This window comes from Equus caballus, chromosome 3 (assembly GCF_041296265.1).
Source record: "Equus caballus isolate H_3958 breed thoroughbred chromosome 3, TB-T2T, whole genome shotgun sequence".
NCBI lineage: Eukaryota > Metazoa > Chordata > Mammalia > Perissodactyla > Equidae > Equus > Equus caballus.
The window spans coordinates 26,629,113-26,656,878 of NC_091686.1; the positions used below are offsets into that span (position 1 = coordinate 26,629,113).

General features: G+C 41.1%; 1 protein-coding gene across 10 annotated transcripts in view; it reads left to right on the top strand.

Moving 5' to 3' along the window:
- Positions 1-27,766, top strand: part of WWOX (WW domain containing oxidoreductase) — a 934,161-nt gene that overhangs the window by 216,137 nt on the left and 690,258 nt on the right. For all 10 annotated transcript variants that reach the window (XR_011436924.1, XR_011436925.1, XM_001501803.5 and 7 more), the window contains exon 6: positions 21,750-21,838. Coding sequence is in view for 8 of the 10 variants with exons in the window: in XM_001501803.5 (XP_001501853.1) it covers positions 21,750-21,838 (89 nt within the window). In the remaining 2 variants the exon portion in view is untranslated. The remainder of the gene's footprint in view (positions 1-21,749; positions 21,839-27,766) is intronic.

The following is a 27,766-nucleotide window of genomic DNA, read 5'->3' on the forward strand; positions in this document are numbered from 1 at the left end:
AACAGGTTTTCAGAAGGCTGAGGGAGGGGTGCTGGTCAGGGGACACTGGCTAGAGACTGCTTTCTCTCCCTTGATGCAGATGGCCTGGGCGCCCCCAGTGTGAATCATGGAGCAGAAGTCCTTCATGTCTGACAATGTTCCCTGTGACAGGAATCACGCGGGTTGCCAGCTGTGTCCTCTGGAGGGTGGTGTAAGGACAGTATGGAAGCCACTGGTATGGAGAGAGTGCTAGATTCTTCTGAGACCTCACTTAGGGGAGACCACAGATATCCCACTTTCCCAGCACACACTCACATGCACATGCACACACACACACACACACACGCACATGACTCTGGAAAGCAAGGGAACCTACACGGAGCCATCTTGCCCCTCCCTGAATGGCCACCTCTCTTCCTATTAGCTGTTGTATTTTGGCCAGTTGGATCAGTGTGTAGAAGAGGATGGCTTGGTCCCTGCAATCTGTAATCTCCCCAAAACGTTGCCTTGGTGATGTCATCATAACTTTCATTTTGGGGATAGGACTGGGCATAATCAGAAAAAAAACGTGGCCTGGTACACATTTATGAAATAATTATTCTATGCTAAATATTTCCATATATGTTATCCTTAATATTCAGCACAGCTTTATGGGGTTGGGGATAGAATTATTGGTGTTGTTATGATTGTTATAATTATCAATGTTAGCTATGATTATTGATCACCTCCCCATCCAGGCACAGGGCTAGATACTTTATACTCATTATCTAATTTAATGCTCATAGCACTCTTGCTGGGTATAATTATATATATATAATTACGCCATTTCAGGAGTTTGGTGAATTACCCCGCATCACATAGCTATAACCAGCGGCAGGATCAGATTCAAACTTGGTCAGGCCTGACTTCTCTGCCTGTGGTTTCTCGCCTAAGTGGGGAAGCGGGGGGCTGGGGGGAAAGCATCAATCCTGAGAAGGTCTGTGCTTCTTCCTCTGTCTGTCACTCTTACACCTGGGAATATGTTTCCTTAGGGATTGAGTTATGTGTTAGGGTTGGGCAGAGTACACTTGCATGCACCACACACAAGATAACTTTCTCATCTTTTCTGTCTGGATATTCTTAGAACTAGTTCTTTATTTAAAAAAAAAAATTGCACACATGGTAAAATTTTAATAGTACAGAAAAATCTAAGTGACAAGTCTCTTCCCAACATTAGTTCAGTACTAGTCCCTCTACCAAAAGATAACCTCTTGTGTGTCCTTCCAGGAAAAAAAAATGCCTACACCAGCAGTAAATTCATTCATGTATATTATACATTCATATATAATACATATCTATTTAAACCAATAAGAACTGTGCTAATTAGTTTTTCCTGATTGAAAAATAATGTAGTTATTTTTATAAATTTTGCAATTATAGTTACACATACACAAATAAAGAACAAGAAGTACTTCTGAGTCTCGACAGCAATCGCTGTTAACCGTGTGTGTTTCTTTTCGTTTTTTTAAAATTCAAATATGTTTATCTGTATTTCTTAAAATTACAATCCCACTGTGGTCTGATTTTCTTTCAACCCCCCACATTTTGGCTATCTTTCCATATCAATAAAGATTCTTTGGCGGTAGGGTTCTAGTGACTCTACATTAAACCTTGATAACTTATTAAATGAGTCCCTTCTTGCTGGGCACAAATGCTATTTCCAATTTTTCACAGTCATGGACAATGCTGCTCATTTACCTGGGCTGAGCAAGGCTTTTAAATGCAAATTGACCATTCTTCTTCAGAAAGGTGGTTCCAATTTATACTCTTTTTTCAGCAGAGTCTGAGAGTCTATTCTCCCACACTTTCACCGTCACTGTGTATTTATCACTTCATAATGATTTGCATTACTCGCTGAATGAGCACGTATCTCCATCTCATTGGTAACGGATAGGAAGGGGGCTGGGCTTGTCCTGCAATTTGTCCCAATATTCTTCTCAACTTGAGACATCTGTTGAACAAAAAGTTTTAACATTTCACATAAAAACTTTTAAAGCTCTCAGGCTAATCTGTAAAGTAATCTGTAATCTGCAAATTAAGTTTTTTGCTGCGCTTTATCCTTATGACAGTGGTAATCATTAGGGCTGCACAATTGCTATAGGGAGAGCGCTTAGAAAACATAAGGGCTCAGAAGTTGGTACTTAGGAAATAAACGAAATAACTTTTTGTTTGTTTGCTTTTAAATCCACCTTGGAGCTGAAAGATAGACAGACTTTAAGTTAGATTGTGTGTTTCTCAGCATTTTATAGCTTATATATTGAAACATGATTTTAAAAATATATTTAACTTGCATTAAATTTCTCAAAAGGTACAGAGATGCATATAAGATTTTTTTTTTAACAACTTGAATTTTCACTAGTGAAAAAAGACAAACATCTTAGGAGATAAAGAGATGTGAATGAGAGGCCCTGATTTTAAGAGGCTCATGATTTGGTGTGAGAAACACATGAAGAAGTAAAGACTCTGTGCTGGATTCTTGAATCCATGCTTCCCACAGGGAACTGTGGGAGTCTGAAGCATGATGCTGTACCCAACCTCGGGTGATCAGGAGAGACTGCCTGGAAGAGGCGGCCATGAGCTTAACTTTGGTTTGACGCTGCAGCAACCAAGGGACTTAATTTTGTGATGGGACTATAGATGGTGTTCCGTGAAGGGGACAGTGCTTGTATTGTAAACTTTTGTTGCTTCAGTATTCAATCATTAGTAAATAATTTTAAGTGGAGCTTAATTATTGGTTCTGAGAATTTTGGATTTCAGGATCCAATAAATTGTTTCAAAGGATAACAAAAAATGAGGACACCAACTTAGACTTGCCAGAGTATTTATCTTTTCTAAGAAAGTACACTGGAAATGACAAAAATCAATAAAATGTAACAAGATGCCCCTATCAACAATCAAAATTACTTTATACACGAAAGGGTATTTTAACACCAAACAATGTAGGGACATACACCTACCCTAAAGGACAGCCATTTCATTTTATCTTATTAACATTTTATTTGGAACTAATTTCAGACTCACCCAGAAGTTGCAAAGTTAGTACAGAGTTCACTTACCTTCCTCTTACCTAACTGTCTCCAAATTGTCAAAACGAGCAAATTAACAGTGGTACATAATGGTACGTATACTATCCTACTCAAATGTCACCAGTTTCCCCCTTCTATCTTCTTTTTAGTTCAGGATCTGGTCCTGGATCCCACATTCTCTTTAGTTGTGTCTTTTTCCATGGCCTTCAATCTTTCACAGTTCCTCATTCCTTCCGTGTCCTTCCTGATCTTGAGACTTTGGTGTGTCTGATATTTTCTCATGATGAGACTGAATTTCAGCATATTTTGGGAAGAAGATCATGAAAAGCTGTGTCCTTCTTTGTGCATCAACTCGGGCAGTACATGGTGTTGATATGTCTTATCACTGGTGATGATAGTAGTAAAGTAACCTTGATCATTTAGTTAGGTGATGTTCTGCTGAATTCCTCCCAAGTAATGCTACTAACTTTTTCTTTATAATTCATAACTATTTGGGTGGAGATACTTTAAGATTATGCTGACATCCTCTTTCTCCTTAAACGTTCACACACTGACTTTTAACATTCATGAGTTGATCTCGTCTGTAGTAGTTGCCACTGTGGTGTTTGCTTAATGACGACTCTGTATTTCTCTCATGCTGTCTGCATTTTTTTTTCCCTAAAGATTGGCCCTGAGCTACATCTGTTGCCAATCTTTTTTCTTCTTCTCCCCAAAGCCCCCCAGTACAGGGTTGTGTGTTCTAGCTGTAGGTCCTTCTAGTTCTTCTGTGTGGGACCTTGTCTCAGCATGGCTCTATGAGCAGTGCTAGGTCCTGGCCCAGGATCCAAACTGGCGAAACCCTGGGCTGCCAAAGTGGAACACATGAACTTAACCACTCCACCACCTGGCTGGCTCCTGTCTACATTTATTAATTGGAATTGTTTTGAAGGAAGAGCTACGCCTTCTCCTTTGTTTATTTATTTATTCAATTATTTATGTTAGTATAGATTCACAGGTATATATTTTATTCTATGGCTCATAAGCCAATACTATCATTATTTTCTTGCTCAAATTGGTCCAGCTTTAGCCATCAGGAGCTTCTGGTTGGTTTCAGTGATGGACTGTCATTTTAACTGAGTGAATTCCCCTTCCCACTGCATTCCTCCCTGCTCCCCATCTTCTATTTCATGTCACCACAAGCCAGTGCAAACAGCCAGAGGCCTGATATTTGGGACATACTGGCCTAGGGCATGGAAGGAGACTTATGAAGGGCATGCTTAGGGATGAATTTGTGTCTTGTCCCTCTTGCCTTTAGAAATGATGAGAGAAGACAGGGGCAAGTGGTGATGCGGGTGTGAAATAGGAGAGAGAAAGAATGAACTGTCATGGTGCTTGCAGGAAAGGCAGTTATTTCTTTTAGGATTGGAAGGGGCATGGGGGGTTTCCAGGAAGCAGCCTCAGCCTAAAAATAATAGAGACAGTTCATCGAGAACTTGCTACGTGCCAAGCCGGTGCTGGGCCGCCAAGGCTACAAGCGTCGAATCCTCCTAGAATCTTATTGTGAAGGAGACTTTAATGTTATGGTTTCACAGATGGGAAAAGAGGTTAAAACACATGAAGAAAGTGCTGGAGTCAGGATGACATCTTGTTCCTCCATGCCCAGGGACTGTTGCTGTGTACTTTTCACGACAGACTCCTTCCCCGGCAGTGGGCAGGGGTAGGAGAGATTTCCTGCTGGCACTCTGATGACAGTGCCACCCCAGCCACTCCCCACCACAGAAATCTTTTCTATCCATTGTCAGGAAAAAAGAAATACCTTTCCTTGCAGTAATCACTGGGATTTTGTGTGTGTGTGTGTGTGTGTGTGTGATATTCTTCATCTTTCTATGTAATCTGTAGATTTAAATAATCTATGCATTCCTGTCAATTCCATACCTTTCTAAAATCTTGCTTTTAGAATTTGCAAGTATGGGGAGTTTTAATTTGCAATGATTTCACAAGACATCTGCATTTGAGAGTCCCAGAAGAGAAAATGTTCCTCTTTCTACTGAGTATACTTGACCGCCACCATTCATTTTCCTCTGTTTGCCCACCTGTATTTGTGGTCCTTCAACCTGTTAGAAACAAAGAATTGGACCCTGGAAGATATCTTGGCAACACCATGGGATCCAAACCCTCTAGCTCATAGCTGAGAAATTGGAGGTTCTGGGGTGGGCAGGAACTTGCCCAAGGTCACATATGGAGTTAGAACTGAGCCTCACCAAGAAGCCAGGGGTGTGGACTCCAAGCCGCCTTTCTGCCATCTTGCTGGGGTGCCTGTCACTACTGCCAACATCCGACTGACCAAGCGTACAAAAGGAATTCTTTAGAACGGTTTCTTAATAATAAATGCTTACATTTTCTCTTGACCCCAGGCCAAATCCCCCCTCTCAATCTTGTTTTCAAGGTTGAACATTCCTCTGGACTTAGTGACCTTGCCCTTCTTGGCCTGTGGATGTCGCTCTCCATCCATAAGCCTCCTTTCCAGGGCCGGTGTTTGCAGCAAAGACTGTAATTTTATTTTGGGTTTGGATATACTGATTACATTTTAGCTTCTGGTATATTTTCTTACCTGTCACAGCCGTTAAATTTATTTTAATAGTTACTCTACCCTCCTGATAGGCACTAAAGGAGGAATTGGATATTGTCTATCAATTGGCTGGTCTGTGAACTAAGGCTGTATCTAATTACAAGGCATTGTATTGGGGCTGATTTATTAACCATTTACTGTGCTTCTGAGAAGGTAGCATTTTTAGTAGCACTGTTCAGCCTGGATGTAGCTTTCCAGGAGGGCAGGGTGCCCGGAATATCACTGATCTTACAGTTATTACTTTGTGTCATATATAATCTTGTTTTTTCCCTGCAACAAATAAATCTTTGGGACTCCCTGAAAAAAAAAGAAAGAAAAAAAAAACATTTGTGGTTACAGTATAATAAAAATAAACCGTTTGTCGTGACTGCAGCTGACATTTATCAGGCCGTTTGTGGATGCTCTTTCTCTCTCTCTATAATACAGAACATAATTTGTCACTTTGTAAATACATTCCAGTCTAAATCCCTGCCAGCATCTGTTAGTGTTTGAAGGATTAATGTGCTACCCTGTGTATGTCTGCACTTGCAAGGAACAGGGTAGCATATGATTATGGATCTTGGGAGAGCAAGAGAACAGGGTATTTTCTATGCTTTTTCCCTACACATGTGATCTTTTTGGCCTTTTCCTGATTTTTCTTGTACCCATCCCATTCTGCTACGTACTTGGAATTTCATCATTTGCAAAGATGCTTGGTCCTCAACCCCCTTTCATAGTCATGGTCATAGGAATAGTAGTTCATATGTGGGTGAGCAGCAGGAGACACTTTGGAGTCAGTTGCTCTGGGGTTCAAATTTTCCCATCATCCGATTTATGGCCTTAAGTTACTTAATTTCTGTTTTCTCACTTACAAAATGAATATGCTAATACCTACCTCTAAACGGTACTGAGGATGAAGGAGGAAATCTATGTCCATGCAAACCGCCCAGCGGAGAACCTGGTCGAGAGTAACCGGTGGGGCTGTACCTCTTATCATTGCTGGCAAAATTGCTTTTCTTGATGCAGTCCACGAAACGGAAAGTGTCTGGAGGATCCCAGTGCCGTGAGCCAGCTGGTGGTTACGATTCTGTTTTCTTTTTCATCTTTTCTTGTTAATTAATGGGGTTTGTATTTGTTTGGAAATATTTCTATCCCTGTAAATCAGGTGCTTGCTGGGTTCCTGGCACAGAGAGCATTCTGCCACTAAGACGGTGTGGTTCTCAGCGAGGTTTGGTACTGAATCCTGGCAAGATTGAGGGGTATCCCCTCACCAATGGCAGAATGATTCAGATACCTGCTGGAAGGACCATCTTGCCCCCCCACCCCCAGCAGAAGGCATGAATTCCCCTGAATGTTAGTGTGGCCTGCAATTCTTACTACTTTATGGACTGGCTATAGTCTGTCAATCACTCTTAATCTACTGCTATCATTTGATTTAGAAAAATTCCAGAACATGGATGAAATGGCTTCATTAGTAACTCTTTTGTGAGCAAATCTCTTTATTTCATGTTTTCACTGTTTGTTTTGTTTGCGTGTACTTCTGCCTGCCCCACCAAAAATGGTCTCCCCGACCTCTATGTCTACGTTTGCAGCTTTTTTCTCTCACATAAAGAAGAAAGCGTGGAGTTCTCTTTTCATTAGAAGCATTGCTTTGTTTTGTTTTGGTTTTTTGGCAATATAAATGCATATGAACACGACAGAAGTACCATGCCCGCATTCCCAGTCGCCAAGACGGGCCTTGTGATATGATGCTTGTTGTTCAGATTCTGGAAAGAATCTTTAGCAGATCTGGGAGCATATCTTTAAGCTCAGTGAAAAGTGTCTATTCTTCACACCCTAAATGCCCAAGGATTGACATACTTGGAAAATGTCTAGAGACTCCTAATTTTTTTTGACAGGTTTTTATAAACTAGAGATGCCAAAATATATTTCATAAAGGTTCCGTGTTCAAGCAGACATGTGGAATCATAGGGACTATTTAGTGCTGATACTTACAAAGTGTACTACTCCTGAAATTTAGATTATTTAATACGAGACATTTTGCAAGGAGCAATGTTAACAGATGCTCGCTGCTAAGTCCATTGTACATCCTTAATTCTACATACTGTTTGTACTCTTTGTGTTGTGTGTTTTCTGTATCTTTTTTTTTCTTTTTTTTGATTAGCCCTGAGCTAACATCTGCCACCAATCCTCCTCTTTTTGCTGAGGAAGACTGGCTCTGAGCTAACATCCATGCCCATCTTCCTCTACTTTATGTGGGGCACCTACCACAGCATGGCTTGCCATGCGGTGCCATGTCTCCACCCCGGATCCGAACCTGCGGACCTCAGGCTGCTGAAGTGGAACGTGCGCACTTAACTGCTGCACCACCGGGCCAGCCCCTTTTTTCTGTATCTTTATCAAATGGCCTGTGTGATAAAACAACACGCACTGTAAGCTGTGGTATGATGTTTTCCCTTTTTCTCCTACATTCATTGGAATTTGCAAATGATATTAATTATAAGACTGTCAGACTTCAGGAAGCACACCCAACTTATTGACTCTTGTTCTAAAATAGGGATCAGCAGACTGTGCTCAGCTGGGAGGAAATCCACCCCAATACCTGTTTTCGTAAATAAACTTTTATTGGAACGTGGCCACACCCATTCATTTAATGTGCTCTCTGGTGGCTTTTGCTTTCATGCTACAAGTTGAATAGTTTGTATGGCCTGCAAAACCTAACATACTTACTGTCTGGCCCCTTAGAGAAAAAGTTTGCTGCCCTCTGTTCTAGAGGACTCATGGCCATTTGGAAAGAAAAGTGTGTTCCACCAAATCAGAAATGAGCAAGTGGTTCGATCAGCATCTTACTTCTACACATATGTAAACAATTCAAATTACACATGACTTAGTTATCAAACTTGGTTAATCCAAAGCCTGGGGGAGGGGGGAGGGGAAAGGTTGAAGTTAGCTGGTTTTTTCATCATAAAGTTAAAAGTTTAATGGTCAAAATAAAACAAAAAAGTATAAAAGGCTTTGGGTTCATGGAAGGAACAACATTCTTGGGAGTGAAGTACCTTTCACCCCACCGTAATCTCCTGGACTCTGATGCTTTTAGGGTTGGACAGAAAGTTCTGGCACAGAGACAGGAGTACTATCTCATAAGGAGAATTGGCTTATCAGAGTGGAGGGAGAAATGAAATCCCAGTTCTGGCAGCTACTAATTATATGAGTTTTGAGCCTATTTTTTGTGCTTTCTCAGCCTTTGTTTTGTTTATAAAATGCAGGTAATTAGGTCTGCTTTGTTAGGGCTCAGCAGGGTAAAATGTGGCCAAGGCTGTGATTGTCTCTTCCCTGAAGAGTATCTTCCAGAGAGTAGGTCCTCAAAATTTTGTGTTTAATTAACAGTTGGTGTTTGCCTCGTAGAATGGATTTGGTAAATTTATATGGGGGAAGGTTGTGCTAAGGTCCTAGATGAGGGATGAAAGGTGACACTTGGATTAACTAGAAAATGTGACCCTCAGCCATAACACCCGCAGATCCTTCTGGGGGTTGCATTGCAGACCTGGTACCCCAGAAAGGAGTGCAGCCTCATAAAGTCAGTGATCTCCTTTAGGAAAAAGGACCTAATGGACCAGAGCCTGCCTGTACCGAGGTGAAAGCTGTGGGCCACCCCTTCACAGTGCGGGGAGCAGCTCTGCCTGTCAAGAACATTGATATCGTCAAGCCAAAGGGACAAGGGAAGAGGCTGTTTATAAATATTGAAGAGGCAGGGAGAGCTTGCACTAAGGCCAAGCTGCTTTAGCATGCACGCCATTCCAAAGTGGCTTCTAATGGACATCTGTAAGGTGGTGTGACCCACGCTGCCCCTCCCCACCCTAATGCTGTCTGAGATGCTCTTCTGAAAACATGCAGTCTGTAACTTAGCTGGCTTTTAACAGAATTACCCAATGTGATTCATTTGTCCCATTTGGCTTCAAGAGAGGAGACCACAGAGGAAGTCAGATATGAACGTGGCCACGTGCTTATTCCCACACCAGCGTGCTTCATGCACTGAGAGGACAGGACAGCCCTTGACTGCTTTGAATCAGCGTGCGAATGTTGGCCTCTCTCTGCCACTCTTCACAGGCTCCCCTTCCTCAGCTCCTGTTTGAACTTTATTTCCTGAAGCAGCCCTGGTTAAGCTGTCAGACAGTCCCTGGAAACCTCACAGGCCTGCCTGACTCTTTCTCTGCATCTCTCTCTCTCTTTCTCTTTCTCTTTGGACTCAGTAGCAAGTACCGTGAAGCTCTCTGGACTAACAGGCTCGAGTGGAAAAGTAGTATTATTCATCTGGTATATGCTGCTGGGCCGAATTATTTGAGTTAATTCAGACGTCATAATGGGCTTTTGTCTGTCAAAGACTTTTTCAGGCTTATTTTATGCTGTTTGGGCTCCAGAATCTATTAGCTTTTTCAACTCTATAATGCCACAAATTTCATTTCTGCTTGCAAACTGGATGATTCTTCCTCACTGAGCACATCACTTTCTTGTACTCTCTTGGTGAAAGCAGCATGGAGCAGTCAACACACACTGACATTCTGGCTCTTCTCTCAAGCTTCAGGCTTGGGAGGTCCTAGATCTGCCTGTCAAGTTATGATGGAGAACAGTTTTACCAAATGATTTCCAGGTATGACACAGATCTACAGGGGGTCCCTGATCAACAGGTGGCTGTTGTCCATTTGGTGAATTAAGTATCCAAGCTCCTTTAATCTAGTGGCCCCACTGTCCCCTGGGAAATTGTTGTACCCTACATTCATCTTATGGAAGGAGAAAGAGAAGGTGGGGAACCCAGGTCACATGAGGAAGAGCCCAGGAGTTACCCACTCTTCCACTCACAGGCCATTGGTGGAAACCTAGATGGCCCACCCACCTCAGTGCAGGCTGGGGAGTGTAGTTCCTGGCTGGTCAGCCTTCTCAGCACAATCCCATACTGTGGAAAGGGGGGAACTGATTTGAAAGGCACTAATTTTATCCATTGTATATCTTTTTTATATAACATAGAGGTAGTTTTTAAATTCTAGTCTGTTGGTTTATGCCTTTTACTATCTGAATTTAAGTCCATGTGTATTTCTTGTGATTATGGATATATTTGTTCTAATTTCTGAATTTCATTTTGTATTTCTTCTCTACCAACTGTTTTCCTCTATTATTATTTTTAATTCTGTTTGATAATTTTTTGGGGTTGATCTAGTTTCTTTATATCCCATGCACCCCATACATCATTTTTTTTCCTGCTGCTGATTTAGAAGCTAAAGATTCTTCCTCCCTTCCCTTCCATTTCCTTCCTTTTCCCTTCCTCTTCCCCTTCCTTCCCTCTTTCTTTTGCAGTTACTTTGAAATTTTCACATACATATCTAAATATTCTCTTACAAAGTGTAAAGCTATGTAATGTCTCTATCATTTTAACCAAAAAAACCAGACCATACATGATTTAATGGCTCAATAAAATCCTCTCTTCCATAAAAAAAAAAAACAAAAACACTTCCCTGTTATTGTTATTTCAATTCCTTCTTCAATTCCGTTTTAAGTGTATTTATTTGGTCCTGTAGCTAATGTAAAAGATGCACGAAATTTGGGGATAACTTGACTGTGACTTCTCTTTTGTGTGTGTATTGTGTTGAGTCTCATCTTTTTCTGCCTTTATGGATGTTTTGGTTAAAAACTATAAGAGGCTGCTGAGCTACATAGAAGAAACTTCATTTCTCTCTGAAGCATTTAGTTTTTTAAAATCTTTTCTAGTTTATCTGTTGAATATCCTGCCTTACTTCTGCAGAACTTCTGCAAGATTTCTCTCTTTAGATTCATCCATAAATTAAAGATAACTGTCGTGGTCACTCCTCAAGCGCGATGATACTATTACATGTTTACTCATGCTTTGCATAGCAAGCTCATGTCCATCATCACACAGTGTGGCCAACTTCTGAGAGGCAGGTGCTCAGCCAGGAAGCCTGAAGCACCAGGAGAAATGCCTGCCTTTCCAAATATGGCTTATCGAAAATCATTGCTGCCAGCATCACCAGTTACTTTTATTTCTATGTACTTACAAATTTGTCCCAAGTTTGGTGGTATGTTACAAGTCATTCATTTTCTAAATTGAAGGCTGTCTCGAAAACCTACTCTGTGCTACTCACTGTGTACCAGGTATTAGAGATAGAGAAATAAAATTGTGCATTTTTAATTTACTATAAATGTCAGTGTGAATTATTGGTTGTTTTGGTTTTCTTTCCTACTCTCCTGCAGTGTTCTTGGGAATGGAAATTACTATAACCTTTTTGGAGGACTCCCAGCAAAAATCTATCAAAATTTAAAATGTAGGTATTTCTTGACCTAGCAATTCTACTTCTAAGAACTTATCTTATATAAAAAAATTATATATTGCAAAGTATAGGTAATGCAACATTGCTTTCAATAACAAAATCTGGAAACTACATAAAATAATATTAATTACGACAAGAACAATAGTTCACACTTTCACATATCTGTTTAAGGTGTTTTCCAGGGATAGTATCTCATCGAATTCTCACAGTAATCCCAAGGACGAGGTTCTTCTATTCTTTCTATTTTTACAGGTAAGGGAGGTTAGGCATCAGAAATTTAAGTACAAAGCTAACAATGGGCTAACCATACTGGTTGGAAAGAAGAGGGGTAGAGCTCTATTTAGATATATTCAATTATGTGTTCACTGGGGAAAACCAGACTGTAAAAGACCACGAGCTACAATACTATGTTTGTGGAAAAACATGCGTAGAAGATATATTCTGGAAGGATTTGCATCAGGCTGTCACTGTGTTGATCTTGGGGCAGTGGGATTTGGGAGATGTTTTCACTGTCTGCATTATGCACTTCTGCATTATTTGTACTTTTGTCAGTGAGCCAGTTTTACTTTTACAACTAAAGATAAATTTAAATAGCTGAAGACCACTTAGGGTGAATCAAAGTTCTTCTCACCAAACTCAGATATGCAACCTCGGTGCTAGTGACATCTTCGGCTAGTTCTGGGGGGCTATCTTTTGCATCGTAGGATTTTTAGCAGCATCCCTCGTCTGTACCCATTAGATATCAATGCCCCCCTCCAACAAGTTGTGGCAACCAGAAATATCTCCAGAGTTTGCCACGTGGCCCCTGGGGGTTAGAATGCCCCTGGTTGAGAACCTATGAGATAGATGCTGGCCTATCCATGTATGATTCTCTCCATTTGGGGCTCTTTCAAACTTTGCGAGTCCTTCATGTGGAATTCAGAATCTTCTAAACCAGAGCAGACAAATCTTGTTTTTCTGTTTTGTATTCAATGTAACTAACAACTGTTGACCTGTCACCAGATAATCAACAGGCCCCAGATCTTTGTATTTTGAGCTATGCCCCTCGGTCTGAATCTAGGAGGGGGGCACTGATTTTTCTTTTATCATCGATTTCCCCAAAGTAGGGGTTTCCAATGCTTAACACGTTTCATTAAGAACACAGCTATTAAATATTCAAAATATATAGACTGTTCCTGTTGAGAATATAATTATACAGTAAATTAGCTGATGTCCAGTATGTTGCCTTTTAAGCACATCTTTGATGTTTCCAGTACTTACATAAGATATAGGGCCTGTTTATTAAGAGTCTTCAACTGTGTATAAAGCTAGAGCAGTCAAAAGTAATGGTTTCTGCTGAAGGATTCTTTATCATATGAATTTACCTTTAGTCATCTATTATTTATTTCAGCTATTTTATATGCCATTATAATAAATATTATGACAGAGAAAGCTTTTACGCTTCAACTTATTGTAGTACTCTTTACTTGCCTGCAATCCTTCAGGAAAATGTAACTATGCTTTACCTATAGTTAACGTAAATCATCACTTACATTAGAATGAAAAATTCACTATGAAAAAAGGCTCTTTCTTCCATAGCAAGGCATAAATGCACAATCATGTTGACTGCCAAACTCCCGTGCCATTCGCTGTCCTTCCTTAAACTGTTTTTAAGCTGCAAAGTGAATACATTGCATAGAGGGAAATTGGAAGGTTTTCGAATATTTTCCCTCTCTTGTTAGTTTCTGGCAAGATAAGCGTTTTTTATCCAGAGTGCAAAATATTGCCAATTACTGTCTAAGCATTTTTAATAGTTTTGCTTTATGGGGCACGTAACTCATATACCAAATTAAATAAGCTGTTATCCGGTGCAATTTCTCCTTGAATCAGCCTCACAGTTACCTATAGATATTGATACAGTTATTTTATAAATTGAGTTTCAGCAACACAAGGCAAAAATTTTGACCTGTATATAATGAAAAAAGAGTTGTCATGATTTTCTTATTAGGAGTGTTTGTGTATTTTGGCAGGGGAGGGCAGGATTGGGGGGCGCTCGTGGGGGCCCAGGAGTCAGGGTTGATCTGAAGGTTAGGGATGACAAACTCAGCCCCTATCCTTCAAGGCTTTAAAAAAAACCCAGGGCTTTACTTAGGATCATTTTTGATTTGGTTCCCTATTTCGGAATGTGGAATCTGCTCTAAGAGCGGTTTTCTTGTTAAATGCGCGATGGTGTACAGACTGGTACAAATGTGCAGAGCCGGAGAAAGACTCTCAAACTCTCCTTTTTCCTTGAGTGCCCTATCCGAAAGAGCAATTATCAGTGCATCCTTTAAATCTTTAGGCTTGGCTAAGATTGGGCAAACTCCCCATCAGACTTAGTCACAATACTGGTTTGGGTTGTTGACTGAGAGGTACAGAGTCGAAAGTAGATGCAAATGTCAATCCGTTCCTGCATTACCCAGCAAAGATGCTGCCATCCATTGCCACCATTAACATCACTTAAATACTACTGAAGAAATTAATGTTATGAAGTTCCACAAAGGATATTGATGAATTATTAAACCAGTTTAGTTAGGTCTGTATTGTAGTAGAGTGAATAATGTCATGTCAATAATATGCTCAGTGCCAGTGTCTCTTGCTGTTGTAAATGTGACAACTCCTATTTAAGGGTTCAGAACATAAAATCAGGACTGAGAGCATGTAAAGTGAAAGGGTGAGAGACATCAGCATAATGCAATTAAGGCCCATTGGATTAGAATTTGCAGGATGCCATTAGCAATAAGCTCTGAATGTAGATTATTGCCTTGGTTACATTTTCCCTTTCAGCAATAGGCTTCTCTTGTAAATACTAAATGCATAAAATAAATATGATATAAAATAGATACAAATAAGAATATATAGGTGATGTTAATTTCTTTATAGCTTCTTGGTGTTATATGTTGACGAACATGGTGATAGGGGTGCCGTGCAGCGTGGTATTCCAGCGAAGCCACATCAGTTGGAAACCTGGATCCGTGTCTTACTGGCTATGCCCCTTTAAACTGTATCAGCCTCTGGTTTCTAGTCTGTAAAATGGGGGAAATGATATGTACATACTTCAAAAGATTTTTCATATTACTATTAAATGAAAAATAAATGCCAAACATATCATAGGTACTCATTATTTTTTCAGCTTTTATTATCAATAAATGTGTTTAGTAAATGAGATCTTCTTTTAGGGAAACCCAGAAATGAACTCCTATGTAAGTGTGAGGGAGAGGTAGGCACACACCCATCAAATCTGCATAGATTGGCTTCTTCAAATGAGAACACACAAGAGCTAATTGCCCTTAAACAGTTAATCTTGCATCTGCAGTTGCATGTGCTGAATCCTCATAGATCAAAGAGAGTTTCCTCTGGGCGTATGGGAGACTAGACTCCCTGTGCCCATTGAGCACATCTGGATTTCTCCATCCTTCCACCTCTAAGAACAGTGCGTGCTCTTCTTTTTGACCAGCTCAGGGATGGTGCTTTCAACACAACTTAATAAAGAGCTGCTCTCCCCTGCTGCTAGACTAGGATTGTGTCGAAAATGTGCACTGGGGATTCTTTGGTCAAGCTGAGTGGAGGAAGCAATCCTCATGCATCTTGAAGATGAGAGCGTTTAGAAGCATACTCACTTGATTTCACTGAGCATGTTCCATAACACCCAACAGCTTCGTTCCCAGACCAGATACTTTGGGTTCATTACGGGGAGAAATTGGCTAGTGGAGGAAATTCATCGATATACTCCCAGCTAATTCACAAGCAGTTTACAATTAATGATGACTTGAAATAATAATTTGTTTTTAAACTATGCTTGGTCATTCAAATTATTTATATATGGTTTTTGAAAGGCCTATTATCATGAGATTTTATGTTTTTTGTTCTTTCATTGATGGTAAGCAGATTATGGATATGAACTATTTCCTCTTGCATGTTGCAATGACAGGGGGAAAAAAAGAAGTGAAGGAGAATGGAATCTGTGGGATATGCATCGTCAAAAACAACAACAAAAACAATCATAATGATATTCATTGCTAACAACTATAGAGTACTTATCAAGTGTCAGGCACTATTGCAAATGCTTTACATATATGACCTCATTTCCTAGTAAGGCACATGCTATTATTATTTCCCTTTTACAGAAGGAAAAACAGTGCACAAATAGGAGAAGTAACTTGCCCAGCTGCAAAGTGCTGGAGCTGGGATTCAGACCCAGGTAGTCCAGCTTGAGTCCACGGCCTTAACCACCACCTTTTAGGTTCAAAACGCTCATTGAGTTTGGGAACTGGGGTACCATGGCCTCAAGCGGATTCCATGAGCTTCCTTCCTCGTGCTCTGGGGTCATGTGTTAACCTCCATTACAGAGTTGCTGTTCAAACTTTCTCTGAGCTATGTATGTTAATTTCATGAAATAAAGAAGGGAGGCTACAATTACTAATATACTTTATTCTTGAAAAACCAGGAGCATCATTTTTTAGCAGTGGCCTTCCACATAAAGATAATAATAGTTATCATTTATGTGCTTCATACCACGTATACATATACATAATATCTAATCTTTACTCTACTCATGCTGGTCAAATGCCCGTTTTCAAATATGTCACTTAGGCCCAGAGCATTCAAGTAGCTTTCCTGAAGTGACACTGCCAGTGATGTGGTCGTGCTGGACTGTGGCTCCAAGTCAGCCTGGCTCTACCGTCTGTGCTGTGAATGGCAGTATCTCCCCATTTCTCTGTTTAAATACCGCACAATCCCCATATGGTTCCTTTGGTTTCAGGCGGTATCACATCTGAGTCACACTTGGCTAATTTATAGTCATAAAATGGGATGAGAGAGCACTCTTGCATAACAGCAGCAAGCAACCCCTTTGATTCTGCATTTACAGACTCGAGTCACTGAGACAGGTTTTGGAACTTAAAATAAAGAATAGACCAAGAAGACTTGGTCTATTGAGGGGTGTCAGTGATCTATGCCACCAGCAAGTGTCCCTGGATCCCAGGGAAACAGAAGAAGAGTACGTGGGTTGCTTAATTACTACGTCTTTCTGGCTGAGCCTGGAGTGTTGGGAGCAGGTGAGCTTCTCAGCTACTTAGAAGTTGCCTGATGCTTCATGTGTGGGATGCCACCTGTGTGGTTCTGTTTTAAAATAGTGATTACCAGCATCTGTATACATAATTTAAAATAAATTTACATTCTTATTTTGCCTGAGATGAAAGTTTATGTACTGGCGTGATTAGAGAAAAGAGTGAGGATTTGGGGAAGGGTTGAGAGAGGCATTTTATAGCATTTTAAGATTTGAAATTCTTAGTCTGGAGTTCTTTCTGGCTAAATAAAGCTAAGTGGATGGATGATTGGATGGATGGACAGATGATGGATGGATTAATGGATAGATAGGAAGGAAGGGAGGGACATATGGAATGCTAACAGCTTATTTTTGGATAATGGGGTCGTAGATCTTTTTAGGGGTCTATATTCATCTATCTTTTCTAAATTTTTGTCTAAGTAATGGAAGTATGAAGCAGGACGTGGCCTGAAATAAGCCTGGAGTGGTAGACAGGGCCAAGTCATGGACTGTGGGTTAGTTGTTAGTGTTCTTCACTATGTGTGTGTGTGTATATATATACATATATTTCCATTTCTCCTCCTTCTGGGCACATGGAGGGTTGCATCTTCCTGAAGCTAAGCATAGCTACATGACTTGCTCTGCCAATGAAATGTGAGCAGAAGTGACATCTGTCACTGCTGGGTGGAAGCCTTTGAGAACCCAGTGTACAACTCACTGCATTCTCTTCCCTGCACTGTAGAGGCTGGTGATATTTATAGAAGGTAAAGGCTCCATCTGTCTGGGCCCCTGGCGAATCACAATTAACATGGCTCCATTGATCCAGGATGGGCCAGAAGTGTGAGCGAGTAGTAATCCTTGGTTGTTTTAAGACATTGAGGTTTTGAGGCTGTTCCTTACTGAAGCACATCCTGGTTGATACACAGGCACTTGTGTGAACCATGCTAAGGAATTTGGACCATATCTTGTTGACCATTCCAAGCTACAAAAGGGTTTTAACCTAGGACTTTGTATATATGTTTGTTTTGCCAATCCAGAGAGCAGATTCTGGCCAAATAGGCCTGAACTTTTCATATTCCAGAAGGCATATAATAATTTAACATCAAACTTACCGATTCCTTAGTGGTGATGGAATTGTTCTGTATCTTGACTGTGGTGATGATTACAGGAATCAATACATGTGATAAAATGCCATAGAATTGTACAAAAAGATATTCCAAATAAGAGAAAATGAGTGCATCACCGAACTGGTGAAATCCAAGTAATGTCTGCAGTCTAATGAATTGTATTGTTTCCGTGTTGATTTTGTGGTTTTCATAATGTGCTATACATGAGTAAGATGTCACCATTGGGCGATGGTGGGACATAGGTATATGGACACTCTCTGTACTATTTTTGTCACCTCTTGTGAGTCTAAAACTAATTCTAAATCAAAGTTAACAACAAGAATAAACAGTTCATGTGTTAAACCAAGAAAGCAAATTGTGGTCAGTCCCAGATTCATGGCCAGACTTGGCAGGAAAGCCTACATTGGCCGATCGAGCCTCCTGCCTCTCTCATGATAAACATTTCTATAATGTTGCTAAGTTTGTCAGATAATCAGAAGAGCAAGCCCCCTAACACACACACAAACATATACACACCCTAATTCTAAAAGCTGCGTTTTCCCTTCACTGGACTGCACACAGTTTCTCTGCATTTCTCAGGGTCAGTAGCAGAAACAGGAAACCTGATACAGAGAGCAGAGAATTACCTGAGTAATAGTGTGTGGACTTGAATCACTGTCCCCAGGAGCCTAGTAAGCCACAGCCTGTGGATTAGTCTGCTGAACTTCTTGATGGCTTGTGACCTCTTGTTCCCCCTGGATGTATATGTTCTGATTTTGTTCTTATTGGTAGTGGCAGCTGTATGCTTTATTTTAAAGTGAAGGGGAGCAGGGGGGCAAAAGACAACTTACTCATTGTAAGTTACACATACAGAAGAATGTACTGGCCCACTTGGCCGTGCCATCATTCTCATTGGAATGTTGCTTTGGGGTCACCATCTGGGAATGTTCTGCCTGTTTTATGTGGGAAATATATACATGCATTTTTATAATATGTAGCCTGCACGTCCTTTGGCGTTTCCATAGGGGGCTTGGCTGAGAGGAACAATGTCTTTACCACCCCTTCCCCAACAGAATGAATATCTGACTTTCCTCTTGTGATACATTCAAAGTTCTGTAAGATTCTGTGTAGGCAGTAAGGGTCAGGCTCCAAGCCAAGTGAGGCTGGGGCCAGAGGAGGCAGCTTGAGGGGGAAAGGCCACTTTATTTGCCAACTCTGAGTGTCAAATCGGGTAGTTGAGCATTTATGAGGCATAAGAATCCATGGAGAATAAAAGTTAGCCATTGACAGACTTCCCACTCCCAAGAGATTTTAAGCCATCAGATAAATATTGATTATTCAGACAGAAAGCGAGCCGAGTTTTGCTCCTCATCTGGCAGCCCAAACTCTCTGTGCAAGGTGCAACACCACTCAAGTGCATTCGCTTCTCCTGGTGGCAATTTCCTTCTCTGTAGGATGAGGGGTGAGGCCTGGCCTTACTGTGGACCCTCTAGCTCTGATGTTCCCTGTTCTTAGGAAACTCTAACAACACCCATGTGTTGGCACTTTCCCCTTTTCCTGGAATAGGTTAAATGCTTCTCCTTCTTCTTGCAAAATCTGCATGTTTGTGCATCTGGCACTGTTAGCGGAGACATTTAAATCTACGTTGATCAACTTTCCTTTGGCACTGATATGCTGTGGGGGTTGGGGAAGTCATCTAATCACTCTATACTCCTTTCCCTAAAACTGGGCTTTGTTAGCAGACATGACCTGGATCCTCCAGGATCTAACAGCAGTCTGGTCTGATGTGGTCTTCAGGGAGGACCCTTGGGTACCATTTAACGTCATTTCATCCACCATGCTGCACTGTAACTCGCCCAAACCACCATTTATTGCGAAGTGGCATCAGGGAGAGTTTGGCTCAACGACATCTTGTCTCCTTCTAGTTACATTTGTTACATACCTTCTCTCTTCTGAGCAAGATGTTAGGTGCTTTATACTTGTTCTAACAACTCTGTGAGTAGATAACTAATGCTCACCTTTTATAAATGAGGAAACTGAGGCTCAGAAATGTTCAATGGCCCGAAGTCAGTGTGCTTCCCAGCTGTCTCTGCCTGACGTTTATTGCTCAAGGTTCGGGTGCTGGGTTGGAGCCCAGGACCGAGGCGGCCAAGATAAACTGCGGCAGGTACACTGAGCATCTCAGCACAGTTTGTCTCCATCCCTGAGGAAGACAGTTCCGGTGGAGGATGTTCTCAGTAGTGCCGTTTCACCCCCTTCCTAGCCTTCGAGGTATCATGTTATTCCCCCTAGTCTTACTTTAGCATCACTGTCTAGACATGAATTCCCGAGTTTACCATTTGTTTTATGGGACTCTTCTCACCTGAACAGGCAGGTGGCCTGGCATTCTTGGCTGCATGTCTTTCGGAGGAAATACATCTAAGAAGTGATAGTATTTAATCGCACACCCTGAAGTCCAGCCAGACTTAACAGTTGAGAGTGCTCCTTAAACATAAGGCAAGGGTGAAAGGCAACGCTGATCTTTCTAGAATTGTGCTAGGAGGCTGTGCAGGGGAACATGATTGCTTCAAACTCGGACTGCTCCAGTTTTCTAGTTTCTTTCCAGGAGGGAACTTGGGCTTTAGTGTCAGACCTACTTGAGGTCAGTGCTTCCTGCTCCCACTTCTTAGCTCTGTGATTGCTTATAAGATGCCACATTGTAAAATAGGAAAATATAACCCATCTTTCAGTTGTCGTGAGGATGAAATGTAATGGTCCCTAAAACCACCCAGCCCATGGTGGGCTCTGAATGGTCAGTAGCCATTATTAGCATCATTATCATCCACATGTGCCCCACCTGTTTATAGACTTTTCTGGGTAACTAAACCAAGGGGATTGAGGTCAACCTGGATTCATTGGTATAAATGAGTTTTGCTTGCTTTTGTACTTTCTTTCTTTCTTTCTTTTTCTTTCTTTCTTGTTGGTGAGGAAGCTTGGCCCTGAGCTAACATTTGTGCAAATCCTCCTCCATTTTGTATGTGGGATGCTGCCTCAGCATGGCTTGATGAGTGGTATGTAGCTCTGTGCCCAGGATCCAAACCAGTGAACCCCAAGACGCCAAAGCAGAGTGCATGAACTTTACCACTACGCCATGGGGCCAGGCCCCTTACTTTTGTACTTTCTGTAAATGAATTGTGTTTAATTTTTGATGCAGGCTTAGTGCAATTATTTCCAAACCTGGATGGCAGCTTTTTTGATGGAAATGTTATCTATTGAATTCCTGCACGAGCCAGGCTTTGTCCTGGTATTCCACCATCTTTACGGTTTTTTAGGACGCAGATTAAGAGGAGATATGTGAGCCTGAAGACCCTTTGGAACCTCTTCTGTGCACTGAGTGAAACAGCACAACCCCCAGCCTGTAGTTTTAGCAGTGTCCCAGCCTCACATCCTCCCTAAACTTGGCAGTAAAAGCCTTGTTCTTCCATTCATTCCGATGATTTATATTCTCTCTGGGCGTCTAATATTAAACAGGGGAATTCCGACATGTTCCATAACACATTTGCTGTAACTTGATACCATGAACTAAACTTGCTGTTATTTATCATTTCTTTTTATTTTTTCTCATTCCAGCGTAAAGCCAAGGTAGAAGCAATGACCCTGGACCTTGCTCTGCTCCGTAGCGTGCAGCATTTTGCTCAAGCGTTCAAGGCCAAGAATGTGTGAGTGTTCCAGCAGAGGGTTATAGATCATAATAGCTTGCTATTGTAATGTCTTTATCAGATGAACACAATTGGGAGAAGGCAAGGCTGTTGTGTTGTCTTGGCGTCCAAACAGAGGCTCATTTATGTTGGCCCTGTTAAGGTGTACGGTATTTTCTTGACTCTGAGTCACCCTCATTATGAGATGTGTCATCAATCTCATAACAGCTTCTCAGATAAAAAAGAAAAGATACTATTAAAGCACTAGTAAAAGTGGCTAATAAAAACCAGCTGATGGTAAGACGCGTCCTGATTATAGACTTTTTGCAGTGCATCTCAGAATCAAGGAAATGTGTATTTTAATTGCATTCAGAAACAAGAAACCTCAGTTAGTGAGGACTGCAAAGAGGCTCACCATCACGAGCATGAGAAAGTTCTGCTGTTTCTCCAGCCTGCAACGATTGTACGTGGTGCATGAACATGGCTCCAAAAACATGGACTCACATCATGAGAAACTTACTCCTTTTTTCATTCTTTTTCAGTCTTTCAAAATGCCTGAAGGAGGAAGGCTTCGCTAGGGGCTGGCACATTTTTATGCGATCCCATGCTCACTTCTCTTTCTAACAGAGAGAGCACAGGCCCAAAACCCAAAGTTAAGGAGAGCATTGGTGGCTAGCTCCATTTTAATGACAATATTTTGTTTCCAAGTGTTTATTTTTACGATTACCTCTGATTTAGGGCAGGCGATACTGGTTTTTCATTTACCACAGTGGTTTAAATTTCATTAAAAAAAAACTTGAATTTTTTTTCGGTGAGTTGGTTTAAAGATGAGGGTTCAGTCAGTAATAGTACAGGTGGTGCCAAGGGTAAGATAGTTCCAAAAGTGGCATCAGAATGACGGAATTTGGAGAACACTGCTGCATGACAAGCTGTCTGTGGGTTAGGCTCTGTTGGGAGCATTGGTTTTGTAGTAATCCAAGCCCATGAGGGATGTATCTGATGGGGGGGGGGGGGTATCTTGCACCAGATATTCAGATGGTACTATGTAGATCTGACCTCACAATGCCATCCATTCCAATCCAGTCCCTTTTGAGTCTTCCTTACTTGCTCACTCTGCTCTTTTAGACTGGTAAGAAGTCTGCTCTCTGGAGCCCTTTCTGGAGCAAGCAAGTGGCCTGAGTCCTTGAGGTTGAAATATGCAGTCAGAATCTTCAGAGAGAGTTGCATCATCCCCCTAAGTGCGGGCTGTGCGCTCATAGGAATAGTTGGTTAGCATCCCAGCCAGCCAGCAGACCCGGAGAGCCCTACTGCAGGCGCTCTTTCAATGCTCAGTGCTTGGTAGCAGCTAGGCCTTGCCAGAGCTCTCAGAGAACCTCAGTCAGGGCACAGCAGTAGCTTTCAAGACGTTTGTTCATTTACACCTTCCTCATTCATTTATCCACGTGTTTATTCACTTAACACACATTCGGTGAGTGTTTCCAAAGCCCCAGGCACTATTCTAGGTTCTGGGAAGAAAGTGGTCGCCATTGGAAGCCCACTTAGGCTTGAACAAGCCATAATCTCAGTTGTTGGCCTGTGGTGTCTTATTACTCATGGCTGACTATTTTTTATAATATGTTTGGGAGGGAATAATAGTAACAATAACAACAATAGCTCATTTACTGAGGGCTTATTATGGGCCACACACTAAGAACCCCTTGCATGCATTTTCTGATTGAATTCTCAAAACAACCCGTTGGAGTTGTGCTTATCACTCTCTCTATTATACAGATGAGGAAAGTTAGACCAGAGAGGGTAGGTTAGTGATCTGAAGGCATGTGGCTGGGAAGCAGAGGGATTGAGATCCTCTGTGGTTAGTCACTCCAGGGCCCCCACTTAACCACCATGCTGTTCTGTCCTTCATTCTAAACGTGGTGGAAACTGAGATCAGAGAAAGTGAGGGATTCTCTGCCAAGAGTCACTTGGCAGGTTGGTGGCAGATGTAGGATTTCCATCCAGTTCTGACTTTGTGCTCTCTCCTGGACACCATGCTGCTCCAGCAGGAGCTTGGATATCCCGCCTCCCGAAGCTTCCTCCAGTTCTTGTGTCAGACCGCACTGGGAGGGAGCTGTTCTGCTGAAGAGAGCCAACGGTTACGTAACAGGACTGCCTTCCAAGTCTTAACAGGGCCATTCGTTTTTAACCATTAAATAGTTCAGAAATCATCCAATTCAACTGCCTTTTGTAATCACCAAGCCCAGGCTCTTGCAGAAGGCTATCACCCATTTTGCTCTAATCCTAGATTTTAGCAAATGACTTTGTATTTTTGTACTTGTAGGTTCAGAAACAGGGGCGATTTTCCTTTTCGCAACCGTGTACCACAGACCTCTTTTTATCTGTCTCTCGAGAGTACAGTATTTTACATGGCTTAGAGAAATATTGTGGTGGCGAAAATATGCATAAAACAGCGAGTGATTTTCCTTTTGAAACCCTGCCAAAGTGAAATCTCTCACGGATAGGCAGATGACAGTTCCGTACTTACAGGTCTTTAGATTCTGAGAACTGTCAGGAGTGAATTTAAGTGCTGGTGACTGGGCTGCCAAAAAAACATGTGTAGCTCTATTCTTATCATCACCTCCCATCTTTAGACATTAAGATTTCCTTGTGTGTAAAACATAATGACAAATGAAAGAAAGGCTGCCAGTTCTGAACCAATCTCATTTTGTGCTGTTGGACTGAGGAGAGGAAAAACCCGTCAATTGAAATTCCATGTGGATGCCCGCATTTAATATTCCGTTTTAAAGCCTGTCTATAAGCGCGCCAGAAGTATTATCAGGCTCCTTTTTCCTGTGCATGTTCCCTGGATTCGTGCTCCGGCTCCAGTGTTGCCCCACGCTGGGATAGGCAGCAACTGTGTAGGCTGAGACCGAAAAAGGTGGAAACAGATGCTAAATGTAGACCTTGGTGGAAGATGCAGCTCGTCGCACTGCAGAGCTGCCTTCTTCCTGAAGGAGAGGTGGAGTCAGCCTCTTCTGGGATGTCCTCCTTTTTTAGCGGGATGGGTGGGAGGGAGGGAGGGAGGCCATTTTAGAATGAGTGCTGCTAATAATGATTAGACAAAATGATGGCTGCTCATCAACTTTTTTTCTCTGTGCAGGGCAATGTGGTGAGCACTTCTGCATATATTCTATCTTTAATTTCTTAGCACAGCCCTAGGCATTAGTCATTTTTATCTTTATTTTACAAATTAAAAGGCTTCAGCCTTTCACAGAGAGGCTAAATCACTTTCCGAACTCAAGCAAGTGGTCGATCCAGAACTTGAACCCCAGTCTGTCTGAATCCCAGAGGATGATTCTTTTCGTTACATCTCACACTTCAGTCTTTTTTTTCAGCAGAGATTTCTGTATTGGTTTGTATTGTCGAGGAACAAGTTACTCCGAAATTTAGTGGCTTAGAACCACTTTAAAACAGTAAACATTTCTATCCTCTCTTTCTCTGTCAGTTTGTTTAAATCAGGATTCAAATAAGCCCAATGCATTTTAATCTATAGAATTTCCCTCAACATTTTTTTTTTTTTTAACTTTTTTAATGCAACATATTTGTTTAAGAGACCAGGTTGTCCTCTAGAGCTTTCTGTAGTTTATACTTCAAGGCCCGCATCCCCGTGGTGTCATTTAACATGTTCTTTTGTCTTCTAAGTTTCCTCTGAAATGGTAGCTAACTCTAGAGACTTGATCAAATTCCTAAGTTTTTGGCAAGAATATTTTGTAGGTGGTGGTGTAGTCTCCCATCAGGAGGACACGTATGCCTGATTCCTCAAGCCAGTTTTCTTAAGACTCAGCATGCCCTGACCAGCCCGTTCCTCTGCCCAGCCTCTCTTTGTCTGCTCACCCCCATTTTCATTCATTTACTCTGGTATTCTCCACTCACTCTTCTGGGTGGTCGGTCCAGGGAGCCTCAGCCTGCTTCCAGACAGTTCTCCCCAGAGTCAGTGGTGGTGGTGGTCAGCCAGTGTGTCTCAGGTCGAATTATTTTGGGCATTACTGGAAAGTTCCAAACCAAAGCCTGTGGTAAGTCCCAACCAAATTGAGTTTTGAAGGATATTTTTGTTGAAACTGCAATCCTGGAGAACAGCCAGACTCCACACTGCCTGGTAGGCAGTGGCATCCATCAGAGTATGAAGAGCTGGGACACTTACTAATCATTCAGACGAATATTGGGATTTTTTGTAACGGGCTCTGAAACAATAGTCTGTTGTTTGTGGTGCTTTGGCACATTTTCACCCCTAGTTCTAGCTCCTTCGTTTACTGAAAAGCACACATTTTGAACAGGGGCTGGGACAGCTCAACAGCTCCTAGCACGAAGAACTTCGTAAATATTTGTTTCTTTTTCAGATAGTGCTTTATAGCTTGAGGTCCATAGATCCCTGAAATAATGGATACTAAGATTCTAATCCTGAAATTTTTAAAGTTGGTGATGGCACATAGTATAGGAAATTCGTTGTTTGGATCCCGGTTACCAATCAACTCTTATAATATTCACCAAGGACTTTGATTCATCATGGAAATTAATTGAAATTGATAGTAAGTTCATATTAAAATAATATATGCCACTCTAAAGGTTTCTAGAACTTCATTTTTGATCATAGCTTTCTACTTTCTCTTCTCAACTTTGTCTCCAGCATAATTTAATGAAATTAGGCTTTATTTCACTTAAAAAATACTATAGGATAGTGATGTTAAAAAAAAAAAAGATTAAAAGAACAGTTTTCTATCCCCTCTTTACTTTTTAAATATTTGAAAGGGAAAATTTTTAACGAAGTTATTTATTTTCACTTTTTACAAAATTACTTTCAGGATTTGAATCTACTAATCCCAGATATAATATTCTTGAATTCTTATTCCAAATTTTGCTGTCTCAGATCCTTCTATGGAAGTGGGTGGCCTATAAATTATAAATAAATTCCAAATTGTGAGCGATGAAGAGCCCTGAAGAGCGATGTGTAAATTATAGCTTAATCTTTCTTTTTCTTCTCAGCTCAATTTTAAATATACTGTTTTAGCCAATGTATCTGTGTTGCTCTTTGCTCAACATGAGAAATCCATTTCTGGTTTGCCTAACAGAGGATCATGTTGCTTGGCTTGTCTACACAGTACGAAAACTAAAAGAAAAACAGAGGCAGATTTTAGCTGTAAGGAACTCTCTAAATCTAGATATTAATTATGATTTTTCAGGAGAAATTTTAAGTCTACAAGTTAATTTTTTCCCGTCCCGTAAGTTTTCCATCTTAAGGTACTGAAAAATCATACTGTGAAACATTTAATGTGTCTAGAAACATCAAGGAAGAACACTTCCCTCATAAGTAAATTTTTTGCCTTCAGAAACAACTCTTTTGGGATCAAATCTTTTTATATATTTCTTTAAAAAATATTTCTCAAATAGGTTATACACTGTCACCCTTTATTAAACAAAAATACTAACTCAAAGTACTACAGTGTAGTGCAAGGGTCAGCACACTTTTTTTGTAAAGGACCAGAGTAAATATTTTAGATTTTTTAGGCCATAAGATCTCTGTTGCAACTACTCAGCTCTGCCTTTGTAGAATGAAGGCGGCCATGGAAAACATTTAAATGGATGAGCATGACTGTGTTCCAATCAAACTTTATTTACCAAAACAGGCGATAGGCTGGATTTGCCCAAGGGCCATAGTGTGCCAGCCCCTGGTATAGTGGAAAGAATACAGGATTTTGGGATCAACTGAACTTAGATTTAAAGCCCAGCTTTGCTACTTACCAGCTGTGTGGCCTTGGGCAAACTCTTAGTGTCTCTGGGCCTCACTTTTCAGTTCTATATAAAGTAGATTATCACATACACTTTTCAGGGTTGTTGAAGAGAAGAGGTGTAACGCATGAAATGACCAGCACACCTCAGTGCATTGTGCCTATGACTGTTATTAATATATAATTGTTT